Below are 13,391 nucleotides of genomic sequence, written 5' to 3' on the forward strand. Positions count from 1 at the left end.
CACTTTCCCAGCTGTTATGTCAAATAGTTTTCTCAGTCAGGTCAATCACTTTACTTTAATTGTGACTTGATTCAGAATTATCTTTGCCAAGAGATTTGCTAGGCCAAAAAAGAGATAAGTTACGAAAGCCAATTTAAATGATGTAACTAAAGAATGGCTCTAGCATACCGATGGAACTGGTATACAGATTTCTACAGCAACTTTTTTTCTTAGGTAGGATGCTACTTGCCCCATTTCACAGGTAGGAAACTGACATGAGGAAGCAAGTTCTGTTGTGACAGCCGATGGTTCCACCAACAACTTGACTTGGGAGAGCATGTAGCATGCCTTTGAAGAATCAGCCTTCACCATATCTAAGCACTGCTCAGCAAGGGTGCCAACTCAAATAAAATAGGGGGGGAGGTAAGCCCCACCCCACATAATTGATCACATGACGTGCTGCAAGCACACTATTTGAATGGCAATGCCCATCAACTTTGGGGGGGCAGCCCCCTCAAATATTTTATTGGGGCGCGAAGCCCCCTCAACCCCAAGGAGTTGGCTCCTATGCCACTATGTCAGTAACCCACTGCAGACGTTGCTGGACTCCAACTCCCATCAGCCTATGCCAGTACAGTGGTACCTCGGGTTAAGAACTTAATTCGTTCTGGAGGTCTGTTCTTAACCTGAAGTACCACTTTAGCTAATGGGGCCTCCCACTGCACAATTTCTGTTCTCATCCTGAAGCAAAGGTACAATTTCTGGGTTAGCGGAGTCTGTAACCTGAAGCATCTGTAATCCGAGGTACCACTGTATAGCCAATGTGCATGGACGATGGGAGCTGGAAGTCAGGCTTAGCCGCAGGCCCACAGAATTGGAAGGGACCCTGAGGGTCATCTAGTCCAGCCCCCTGCAATGCAGGAATCTAGGGCTCGAAGCCACGACCCTGAGACTAAAAATCCCATGCTCTGCGGACTGAGCTATCATTTGCCATTTAGGTCCTGCTTTCAATTTTAAATAAATAGATGAAACCCACCTGTGTCTTGGCCCCGTATCTCCCCACCAGTGGGATGGAGGGGGGGTGGATACCAGGCGGTGGCGTCGTGGCTTGAGCGGTCCTCCGCAGCGCCCCCTAGAGCCGGAGCGGCGCAGCGGCCCTTTCCCCCCTTTCACAGGGCTTGCTCTCGGAAGAAGCCCCAGGGCTCGCGCAAGGAGTGTCTCCCGGGCTGGCCGCCCGCCGTGCTGGCCACGGAGTTCTTGAGCTGCTTGATGACCCCGAAGAGCAGCAGGAAGAGCAAGAAGAGCAAGAGGAAGAAAAGCGCCAGGTAGAGGAGCAAGTTGAATTCCCACTCCATGCTGCTGCTGCTGCTGCTGCTGCTCCTCGCCTACAGGTTCCCATCAGTCACTAACTGCCCTGCTCCGGACTCCGGGGAGGCGGCGTGTGTGTCTGTGTTTGTTTGTGTGCTTTGGTGGCGGGATCGGGACATTCAGCCGCCCTGGCAAGCGCCGTCGCCTTGCTGATCCGCTGCTCCTGGCCACATCATGTCCCTTGGCAAGGTCGGGACCGTCCGAAGAAGAATCCGCTCTGGGTCCGGGGACAGCGGCGGCTGCTCGAAAGGGAATCCCCCCGGGAGAGAGCGAGAGAGCGGCCGGTTTCCACCGCCGCCCCGACAGCAGAAGCCAAAGCAAGCAGGCGAACGAGGAACATCAGACTTGGAGGCGAGAGGAATCTTGGAGTCTCCAAAACCGTGGCGCGAAGAAGAGCTGCCCGGGGAAGAGGGAGGGAAGGAGGGGAGCAGGGCGACCTCTAGGAAGGGAGGGAGGGAGGGAGGGAAGCTGTTTCCTGAATGAAGTGCAAAGGAACAAAAGGCCTGCGCCCCGGGAACTAACAGAGCCAAGGGAGGGTGACGATTTCTGCCTCCGAATGAGGCCGTTTCAATTAGAGGGAGAAAAGAAATCATCGCGCCATTGTTGTCCCTGGCCTGGTCTGCGTCGAAGGTGGCGCTGAAGTTTTTGCCCACCGGATAAACTCGTCTGGGGGGAAAGAAAAGTCATCCCAACATATACAGCTGCAGAGCTCGCGTTGCATAGCGCTGCAAGGGGAGGAACAGGCTGTGCGTCCTTGAGATCAGGCAGCACACTTCTCATGACCTTTTGGGAATCTTGCAGCCCAGGGCTGTTCATGGGCGTAGTCCGGGAGGGCAGGTGCCCTCCAGTCAAGTAAATGAAGAATAATACTTAACTAATTTACCAATTAAGGGACACGGGTGGCGCTGTCGGTTAAACCACAGAGCCTAGGACTTGCCAATCAGAAGGTCGGCGGTTCGAATCCCCACAACAGGGTGAGTTCCCGCTGTTTGGTCCCAGCTTCTGCCAACCTAGCAGTTCGAAAGCACGTCAAAGGGCAAGTAGATAAATAGGTACCGCTCCGGCGGGAAGGTAAACGGCGTTTCCGTGCGCTGCTCTGGTTCACCAGAAGTGGCTTAGTCATGCTGGCCACATGACCCGGAAGCTGGCTCCCTCAGCCAATAAAGCGAGATGAGCAACACAACCCCAGTGTCAGTCACGACTGAACCTAATGGTCCGGAGTCCCTTTACCTTTACCTTTAACTTACCAATTGGGTCATAGATAACTCGGTTCTGCCCCATCCCTCACATAAAGCCTCCCCCCCCCCACAATAAATCCTGGCTATGCCCATGGTCCTGTTTGATTTCACAAGGAAGCTCTGCTAAGCACAATGGGGGTCACTTGCTTCCAAGGAAGTGTGTGTGATAGTGCATCTTTTGACCACCGTCTGGTACTCACAATTAGAGTGGTTAAGAGGCAGGTTCCTCATGCTTTGGATGCGTTCTTTACCAAGAAATTAAAGCTCAGTCCAGATAAGACTGGGGAACTGTTAGTGGGTGATGGATGGAACTGTTAGCTGATGGATGGAAGGTTGCTCTCCCTCTGAAGCAGCAGGTACGCAGCTGGGGGGTGACTCCTGGATGCTTTGCTGTCACTTGAATCCCTCAGGTGGCCTCAGTGGCACTGAGTGGCTTCCATCAGCTTCAGCTGGTGGCCCAGCTGTGCCCCTATCTGGACAGTGATAGCCTAACATCTGGCAGTCTCTAGGTTAGGGCAGTAACTGGAAAGTGTGGGAAAACACCTGATTCAGTGTTGTCTAGCTCCTCTGCAAACAAATGAAAATGAATGCACAATTTTAAAAATGTCACATAGGACACTTTCACCACAAAGGGTAAGGCCAGATTTAAACATCATGCAGGGGTCCCATATGCTCGGCAGCACATATTCTCTGAATCACTAACATCTGTGCCTACAGCATTAGCATGGCAGGGATCTGTGGTCCAGGAGTCCATCACTCTGGTGCTAATTTGACAATGATGACAATGATTTATTATATTTATATGCCACACATTCTTCCAAGGAGCTCCAGTTGGAGTACATGGTTCTCCCCTCCCCATTTTATCCTCGCAACAACCCTGTGATGTAAATTAAGCTGAAAGTCAGTGACTCACCCAAAGTCACCCAGTGAGCTTCATGGCTGAATGAGGAGTCGGATCCTGGTCTCCCAAGTCATAGTCCAGCACTCTTATTACTCCACACTGTTGCATGACTCAGCAACACAAAGTGTGTGCTGCTGAACTCTGCATTGTAAGAACATTAGAAGGATCAGGCCAATAAGCCATTCAGTTCAGAATCCTGTTTCACAAGGTGGTCTATTAGGTGTCCCTGGGAAGCCCCCAATCATGTCAGAGGCTGATCTATTAGTTCAAATGGGGCAATGCCCCATCAACCTCAGTCTGCCCTCACCAGCCCCTGCCTGCTTGCTTACAACCAGTCCAGTGGCTGGCCTTGGCTGTCAGCTTCCCCCTCCTTAGTCTGAGTTGATTGGCAGGATGATGGATTGGGATAAAACTAGAATGAATTAGCTTTGCTTGTCATTGATTCTGGCGGTTGCTGCTGTTAGCTCCACCTACCACTGCCATCCCTGCTTTCTGCCCCACCATTCCCAAGGGGCACCAAACACCACTGTCTAGAACTAAGGTACGTATATATTGTATTCATATATGTTTAATGTTTCAGGTCATCAAAGTGCTTCTGCAGACTTGGCTTCAGCTGTGTGTGTGTTTTCACCTGCAATATTCAGATAACCGGCAGAGGGCCTTCTCGGTAGTGGTGCCTGCCCTGTGGAATACCCTCCCATCAGATATCAAGGAAATAAACAACTACCTGGCTGTTCGAAAACATCTGAAGGCAGCCCTGTTTAGGAAAGTTTTTAATGTTTGATGTATTTATCATGTTTTTAATATTCTATTGGGAGCCGCCCAGAGTGGCTGGGGAAACCCAGCCAGATGGGTGGGATATAAATATATTATTATTATTATTATTATTATTATTATTATTACTACACTTCTTCAGGTGTGGCATTGTTTTTGCTCTCCCTGGAGCTAAACCTCTCACTGGTGTTAATACTTGTTCCTTTTCACCTAGTAATTTGCGCTTTAGGAAGCTGTTCCTCTTAAGATCCTGCAGTGGAAGTAACATAGCTAAGGCAAGGTGAGAAAGGGACTATGAAGCCTCTTGTATCCTACTTCCCTTCCTTTATATATTCCTTTATATATTCTCTGTTCCCGATGCTGACCTGCACAACCCACCATTCTCTCCCCCAGGTGGCTCTCCAGCAAAACTAGCTCTTGCTGAGAGCTGTAAGTCAGGGAATGCACGAACACAATAGATGATACAAGTAAAAATGGCTTCTTAACCAGAGCCCGAGGACAACAAAACATATCAGCTAAGCTTGCCTAAATGAAAACATGCTCAGTTAATGAACAGTTTAATGGCTTGATCGTAAAACGTGAATGGATAGTTTGATCAATAAAGACAACACAGTCTCAGCTGTGCCCATTTCCAAAAGGAAACACAGACCCTGGGTAAGCATGCCTGGAACCCCTGTGATCTTGCATCCTCAGAGATTGGGCTGGCATGTAACAATATCAATTTCAAGGCAGGGTGCCATCCAGCCCCTTTTTGAATACTGCACTGGGAACTTAAAATAGACCATGTAGGCCATCCCACTTCCCATGTGGAGACAGAAAAGAGTAGTGCTGAGGCAACTGTTATTAAGGAGTTTTCAGGAGACATTAACCATGGAGCTAGACAAGTTCTGAATCCTAACCGAATTTATTCAGCTTAAAAATCAATAGTGCAGTAGGTGCCAGTAACTCATTGACTTTCCTGTGCAAACAGATCATCCTTGCTGTATCAGGGTGATAAGCTGTATCTTAATTCAGTTCACTAAATAAATGGAAGCAATTTCACTTGTCTGATTATCTCTTTTTCCTTGAAAAAGCACCTGCTCATTCTGACTTTATAATCAATATGTATGAAAGAGTTATATGAACATATAGATTCAGCTTTAAACTGAAAGTTTTTTACAGTCATCAGCAACAGTTGGCAATCATATGAACATTTTTCAATGACCACAGTGAATATTTCTTCCCCCATGTCTGTTTTCCTGCAGGAGGCCATCCAGAAACTCTTACTGGTGTACAAGTTGTCTAGTGACAGGTCTGGTCCTCACAGAATAATGACAATACTTTTACTTAGTCTTTTATTTTCACGTAGCATGCTATGTCAGTCTGTATTGTGCATATATTTCCTGCAGCATGGAATGGTAAGTAACTAACCAGTATGGGAGATGTGATAATAAATAAGGAAACCAGTAGCAGAATAAAACAGATATTTTATTAAATTCCTTCCAGTAGCACCTTAGAGACCAACTAGGTTTATTATTGGTATGAGCTTTCGTGTGCATTCACACCAATAACAAACTTAGTTGGTCTCTAAGGTGCTACTGGAAGGAATTTTGTTTCAACTACAGCAGACCAACACGGCTACCTACCTGTAACTAGATTTTTTATTAGCTCAGAAAATCAAAGGTGCTGGAGCCAGGTGAAAATAGTATTTTCTTTAACTATTCCATTTACCCGAAAAAACATTAATTTAACCATGGATGTGCATCTGGTGGTTCAGGAATGGTTATCATTTTCTTCTTAGTCATCTTGTGTAATACCTTAGATGCCAGCAACTTAATTCCAACATTATTTGTCAGGTATTGTAACAAATCTCTTCACTGCATTTCCAGTTTCAAACATTTCCCACCTGCATTCAAAACAATGACGACCATAACAGCCATAGAATTATTTGGTGGCAACTCCTGTTAGGTCCAATGAGATTTACTTTCAAGTAAGTATATTTAGGATTGCAGGCAATGCTTAATTTCTCGCTTAAAACTTGTTGGAACATTTAAGAAAATGCTATTTATACATATCAAATCAAAAGGATACAGGTAGGATGGAAAAGTAGAAGCAGAAGATATAAATAGAAAGACTTATAGCACAATCCTGTACATGTCTACTCAGAAGTAAATCCCAGTGTGTGAAATTGGGCCTGCTCCCAGGTAAGTGAAGACTGTAGCCTGAAAAATATAACACCTGCACTGTGAGCTAATGGATGAGGCTTTACAACTAAGGCAGAATCTTATGCAGGTTTCCTTGGAAGAAAGTCCCACTATGGTACACAGGATTTCAATTTATAATGTCTCCAGGGGTGAAAATCAAATGGACAGTTATCAGGGAGATAGTTCTACAGTGAGTCATACTGAGCAAAGCCACATAGGATTGGACTACATATATATCCTTGTGGTGGGGGTCTTGTCTTCTGAGCAGCCCAGAACACACTGTCCAGGCCTGTGTCCTCGAAAGGTCACTTTGGTGCTGCTAACACAGCAGTTTTAATTTACCCCTGGAGGTGCACTCCACTGTCTCCCAAGACAGATGCCAACAATTAGGGGCAAGCATTATCTTTTAACTTTTGCCTTTCTTCTGCTTGTACTTTCACATGCTACGTGTGTACATTTGGTTCAATAGGCATGGATCACCTCCTATTGAATGTCCCAAAGAGCATTACCCAAGAAAGACATGTGCTACATGCAAGAATTACATATGCAGCTTCAAATGTCACAAACAAGAAGCAGATAGCCTCAAGCTCAACCATCCTTCTCTGAAAGGGCTAAATGAGCACCTGTATGCTACAGCAGTTGAGCGCTATGCATATTTCAGTGCTCCTCACCAAATAACCGTAGCAATGTATTAGTAAAGATCTTGAATCTTGTCATACTTTGGTACCACACTTCACTGCTACATGCATTTAGTAATCAGCTTCCTGTTGACACTTATTAAGGAAATGCTCCTGGAATTTCTGATCACAGCAGGCATTTCTTTGAAAAGACTTGATAGATACTATCAAACATCAAAAGGAGCAATCCCACATTCATCTCATAGAGGGATCCCTGGTGCGATTTTGTAGAAACACAGCAGCAAGAAATGCAGCATTGAAATTGGCTCCTATCTAGGTAGTGTACATCTGCCAGCAATCAAAGACCTTTGTTAGCATCCATCACCTGTTCAGAAGGAACAGGCAGGCTGAATCCAGTATTCCTGCCAGTGTTAACAGCCAAACATTAGCATAGTTTGCAATCCAGCGCCAGATACACACACACCAGAATGCTGGAGATCCTGTGCATAGCACCCTTTTCTATATGCAGTTCCTTTCCTAATATTACATTTCAAATAGAGTATAACTATAGACAAGCCACCAATGCCACTTTCTCGGCCAAGGTGGTGCAAAGGGTGGTTGCAAAGCAACTGCAAATGTTCCTGGATGAGACTAATTAACTTGATGCACTACAGTCTGGGTTCAGAGCTGAAGCAGCCTTGGTTGCCCTGGTAGATTACCTTTAGCATAAGAGACAGGGACAATGTGAGCCTAGAGGTTTTTATACAGTTGACCATAGTATCCTCTTGAAGCACTCAATGGGATAGTTTATCGGAGGCACTGTGTTCTCATGGTTCTCTGCACTGGGCAAGTGCAACTTGTGCTATGGACTTCCACACAGAATTTTCCTCTTCCCAGTGCTATATGAGGCCATTGGGAGAAGTCATTAGTTTTGGAACAAGATATCACCAATAGGCTGATGATATACAGCTCTGCTTCTCCATGACATCTATAACAGGCTGTGAAAGCTGTTGGTCCATGTATGAATGCAATAGTGGACTGGATGAGGACCAATAAACTGTGCTTGAATCCTGGGAAGACAGAGGTTCTTTGGGTTTCCAAGCTTGGGAGATAGGCAAGTTATCCTTTCTTGCTGGTGTTGCACTCCCTCTGAAGGAACATTAGGGTTACTCCTGAATATGTATATCTTTGTCACTAGAGGCCCAAGTGTCATCTATGGCTAGGAGTGCCTTTTACCAGCTTTGTCTGGTTTCCCAGCTACAGTCATTCCTGGACAAGGATAGCCTTACCACTGTAGTGCATCTGTTGGTAACTATTATATTCTATGCAGGGATCTGCAGATGCTCTTAACAGGCTACTGGTAGACTGTGAAAAGAGGCTGACATGTTTTTTCTTGGTATATCATATCCAGAGAGTCGTAAGCAAAACAACCATTTGAAATGTTAAATTTGCTCATTACAAGGGTCATCACCCCAATATATAACAATGAATGTAGAATTAACTGTAATACTGACTTTCTTCTGTCAACCTATTCAAATTGTAAACCAATTTGGAATAAAGCATTGATATATACTACCCAAGTACTGCCTCTACATAAATGACCTTTAATTCAATGGAGTTTCTACAGGAACATCACTTACTAGACTGCTTCTTAGGACTTACCTGCATTCTGTATAGCACTTAAAACTCTGAATTAGTTAAATGACTGTTTGTCAGGGACTCAGCGGGAGCGCAGGGAGGAGAGGAGATGGAGAGCGAGGGGGAGCAATCCGAGGGCAGCGTAGGAGAAGATGACAGCAGCCCGATAGATTCCATGAGCCTCTCCAGCGAATCGGAAGATTCACAGAAGGGGGCACCGATGGGCAGGGCAAGGGGCGACCCAAGGGGGACACCCCAGAAGCAAGGGGCCAGCGGGGACTCCCAGAGCAGCAGTTGGAAATCAGGACCAGCTTCCCCACCAGAGTGTAGTGGGGGGGAGGAGTCCCAGGTGTCAGAGCCCACATATGCACCACCAGCGAGAGAAGATGAGTCAGGGTTGACCACGCCTCCATCGGAGAGCGAGTTAACGGTCAAGAGGAAAGTTGCCGGCTGGGCGCGCGCGCCAAGTTCAAATGTACAGGCGAGTGGCACAGAAGGTAGCCCGGATAGGGAACCAGGTCCTAAAGCCCGCCGGAAGGAGGGGCAAGAATCATCAGGGTCAGCGTCAGAGGAGTCCAGGAAGGATGAAACCCTAGCGGGCAGGAGGGCCCAGAGGAGAAAGGAACTTAGGAAGAGGTGGAGCAAGGCGAGAGTTTTAAACTGGTGTGGAAGGGGAGGAGACTCAGACGGGACTTCGCCGGTCTAAGGTCGAGACGTAGAGCTGCACGCTGCGGCTTTAAAATGGAAACTGAACCTCAATAAAGACTTTTGTACATAACTACAGCCTAGCGTTGGTCCTCTGTGAGCTGGGACCTGGAGGCAGCTCTGACAGTAAGTCCCGTCCCTTTCAAAGAACCTCGCAACGTGAGAGGACGCAGCGAGGGGCGAAGATTGGTGCTTCGCGAGCTCACAAAAGCAGCACAAGATGACTACAGAAGAACGACTGGCAGCTTTGCAAGACGCCGTGGTACAACTTAACGCAGAAATACTAGCGGCAAGGAGGAGAGAAGAGGAATCAGATGCTGTCTGCAAGGATCTGCAAACCAGGTTGGAAATGTTGACTAAACAGGGGCCACCGGGAGCCAAATCAGAGGGGATCGGGCTCGGGAAAAGAGGGGGGAGCCTTGTGTCGCATTTCGATGGGAGTCTGCAGCAATATCCTAACTTCAGAGCAGACGTAGTTTTTGCGCTAAAGTTGCTGGAGAAGGACTTTAGAGATGAGCAGGAGAAAGTAGGCTTCATACTAACGCATCTCCATGGAGAAGCTAAAGCATGGTTGCGCAATCTGTGGAGAGATAATGATCCAGCCCTCCAAAACGCAAAAGCCTTCATTAAGGCAATGGACGATTGTTTTTTATCGGAGATAGATGTGGATGTCGCTAGAAAAGAGATTCACGGTTTGAAACAAGGCAGAGCCACTGTAAGGCAATATCATTCCCGCTTTTTTGCATTGGTCAACACACTGGGATGGGAAAAAGACTCAGCGTCCGTCAGGGACCTGTTCCGGGAGGGGCTGAACGGGGCTGTGAAAGACGAAATTGCAAGGGGGGAGAGACCACGGAGCACTCAAGAAGTGGTCCAGAAGGCGCTGACGATTGGTGTGCGGCTAGAAGAACGTCCCTGGAGCAAAGATGAAGGGCGTTGGGGACGCACGCCAGCAAGGGCACCTCCTTTCTTTCCCAGAGACTCAGCACGCGCTCAATCCACGCCTCCACTGGGAGGGGGAGAGGAGCCGATGGAGATAGGTGGTGCCAAGGCCAGAGCCCTCACACCGGGAGCAGCCAAAGTGAAGCCTCCTAGAGGGAACAGGAAGTGTTACATCTGCGAAAGTGCTCAGCATATGGCAAAAGAGTGCCCCCAGAGGCTCCGCAAGCACAATGCAGCCTCAGCAAAAGTAACAGAAGCAGCTCAGCAGAGGGAACCGCAGCAGGGAAACGACGAAGTCTGGCTGGAAGCAGAGCCGCTGGGGCCCAGCCAGACGAATCAGTGAAGCAGTCCCCAGGAATCTTACAGCCCACAGACCCCCTCCCGCCCAAACCAGTGGTGCAGCTCACCGCAACACTCCAGCTTCCCAATGGGCTCACCATGGAAGTCCCTATTACCATTGACTCTGGTAGCAATGCAGACTTTATAGGAGTGGATTTCATCAAGCAACATAGCATAGCGCTCCTGCCTGCCACGATGCCCCTGAAAGTAGTGACAGTCGATGGAAGAGAATTGCTGGGGGGACAGGTGGTACAGCAAACGCCGCCAATGGTGATGCGAATTGGAAATCACCGCGAAGTCATCAGCTTCAATGTCACCCAACTGTCAGACACGCCCATAGTGTTGGGCATGAGCTGGTTGGACAGGCACAGCCCGGCATTGGCATGGTACCAGCGTAAATTGACCTTCTGCTCCTCCTACTGCGCAGAACATTGCATCATGACTAACCAGGAGGACGAGGGGCAAGAGGATGACCCACAGCTACAACTGGGCATGCTGCAAGCGGTACCCGACAAGTACAAGGCGTTTTTGGAGGTCTTCTGCGAGAAGGAAGCGGACAAGCTGCCTCCCCACAGACCCTACGACTGCAAGATTGACCTCCTGCCGGGGGCAACGCTGCCGACCGGAAAACTGTACTCCATGTCTGAAGACGAACTGCAAGAGCTCAGGGAGTTCATAGATAACAATTTGAAGAGGGGATTCATCCGAGAATCCAAAGCAGTGGGGGGCAGTCCTGTGTTCTTTGTGAAGAAAAAAGACACGCCCCAAAAGAGGCTAGTAGTTGATTTCAGAATCTTAAACTCGAAAACCAAGCCCACGGCTTTCCCGATGCCCAAGATCGACGACTTGCTCGCGACGGTGAGGAAGGGACGCATCTTCACCAAGTTGGATCTACGAGGGGCGTACAATCTTATACGCATGCAGGAGGGCGACGAGTGGAAGACGGCCATGTTCACGCCCTTGGGCACCTATGAGTATAGGGTTATGCCCTTCGGTTTACAAAATGGCTCCCACTGCTTCCAAGCCTTCATGCATCACGTGTTAGCGGGGCTCCTCTACAAGAAGTGCGTCTGCTTCCTGGACGACATTCTGATCTTCTCGGAATCGCAGGAGGCTCACGAGAGAGATGTCAAGGAAGTCCTGCAAAGACTACGGGAGCACAGGCTTTACGCCAAACTGGAGAAGTGCCAGTTCGACATGACCGAGGTGGATTTCCTGGGCTACAAGCTGTCCGACAAGGGAATCGCCGTGGACAGCGCCAAGGTACGATCAGTACTGGACTGGAAAAGCCCGCGCAATCGGAAGGAGGTCCAGAGGTTTGTCGGCTTTGCTAACTTTTATCGCAAGTTCATCAAGGGTTTCGCTATGCAGACGGCGGCCATCACGGACACCCTCAGCTCCAAGAAGAAGAAGTTCATCTGGACGGAGCAGGCGGAGCAGTCTTTTCAGAAACTCAAGCGTCTTTTCGCTTCCGAGGAACAACTGCTGCATGTGAACCCCAGCAGACCCATGAGGGTGGAGACGGATGCCTCCGACAGAGCCGTGGGGGCAGTCCTGTTGCAGCAAGACCCGCAAGGGGATTGGAGGCCGTGTGCTTTCTACTCCAGGAAACTCAGCAAGTCGGAGCAGAACTACACCATCTGGGACAGAGAGTTGCTGGCCATTCATGCAGCCTTCAAGGCGTGGCGGCACTTCCTCATCGGAGCCAAACACACGGTGCAAGTTCGCACGGACCATAAGAACCTGGAGTACTGGCGCACGGCGCGGTTCCTGAACCAGAGACACATCCGCTGGGCGGAGTTCTTTGCGGATTTTGACTTCAGGATAGAATATATCCCCGGAGACAACAACATCATGGCTGATGCGCTATCCAGGAAGCCGCAGTATCTGGAGGAAGCAGCACCGGTAGCGGCCAAACACATTTTCGCACCCAAGGCGTGGGCATGCACTTCAGCCACCGTAGACCTGGAAGCAATACGGCGCGAGCTGCGAACAGATTCCTTCGCACGATCCAAGATGGAGGAGGTGCGCAGCGGCACGGCGAAGGACGACGAGTTCCAGATACGCGACGGACTGCTCCTCCGCAAGGGGGCCATCTACGTGCCGGGAGATGAACTCCGCGCGACAGTACTGCAACAGCTACACGACGCACCCAGCGCCGGACATTTCGGCAAGGACAAGACGGTGGAATTAGTAGCCAGAGACTTTTGGTGGCCCAAGATGCGGGGAGAAGTCGCGGATTACGTCATGAGGTGCGACACATGCCAAAGGGCCAAGCCAGTACACAGACCGCCGGCGGGACTGTTAGAACCGCTACAGACCCTGTCCGAACCGTGGGAGAGGGTGGCCTTGGACTTTGTCACTGACCTGCCCAGCTCGAGGGGCAAAACAGCAGTACTCGTGGTAGTCGACATGTTCACCAAGATGGCGCACTTCATTCCTTGCGCGAAGGTGGCCAAGGCGGAACAGACAGCCAAGCTGTTCATAGACCACGTGTTCAAGGTGCACGGCCTGCCACGGTCTATCCTGTCCGACCGGGGGCGCCAGTTCATCTTGAGTTTCTGGCAGAAGCTGATGGGAATCCTGAACGTCAAGGTCAACCTAGCGTCGGCAAGACAACCGCAGACCAACGGACAAGCGGAGAGGGTCAACGCCATCATGCAGCAGTACCTGAGATGCTACGCCAACCAGCAGCCCTCAACCTGGG

At 49.1% G+C, this 13,391-nt stretch overlaps 1 protein-coding gene across 1 annotated transcript; it reads right to left on the reverse strand.

Moving 5' to 3' along the window:
* Positions 1–856: 856 nt before the first annotated feature.
* On the reverse strand, positions 857–2,288 carry SMIM43 (small integral membrane protein 43). The gene has a single exon (XM_079989404.1). It carries the CDS (start codon positions 1,332–1,334, stop codon positions 1,149–1,151), a length of 186 nt encoding a protein of 61 aa, XP_079845530.1. The 5' UTR covers positions 1,335–2,288; the 3' UTR covers positions 857–1,148.
* Between the last annotated feature and the right edge of the window lie 11,103 nt (positions 2,289–13,391).

The sequence above is a fragment of the Podarcis cretensis genome, assembly GCF_951804945.1.
Source record: "Podarcis cretensis genome assembly, chromosome: 9".
NCBI classification, from domain to species: Eukaryota; Metazoa; Chordata; class Lepidosauria; order Squamata; family Lacertidae; genus Podarcis; species Podarcis cretensis.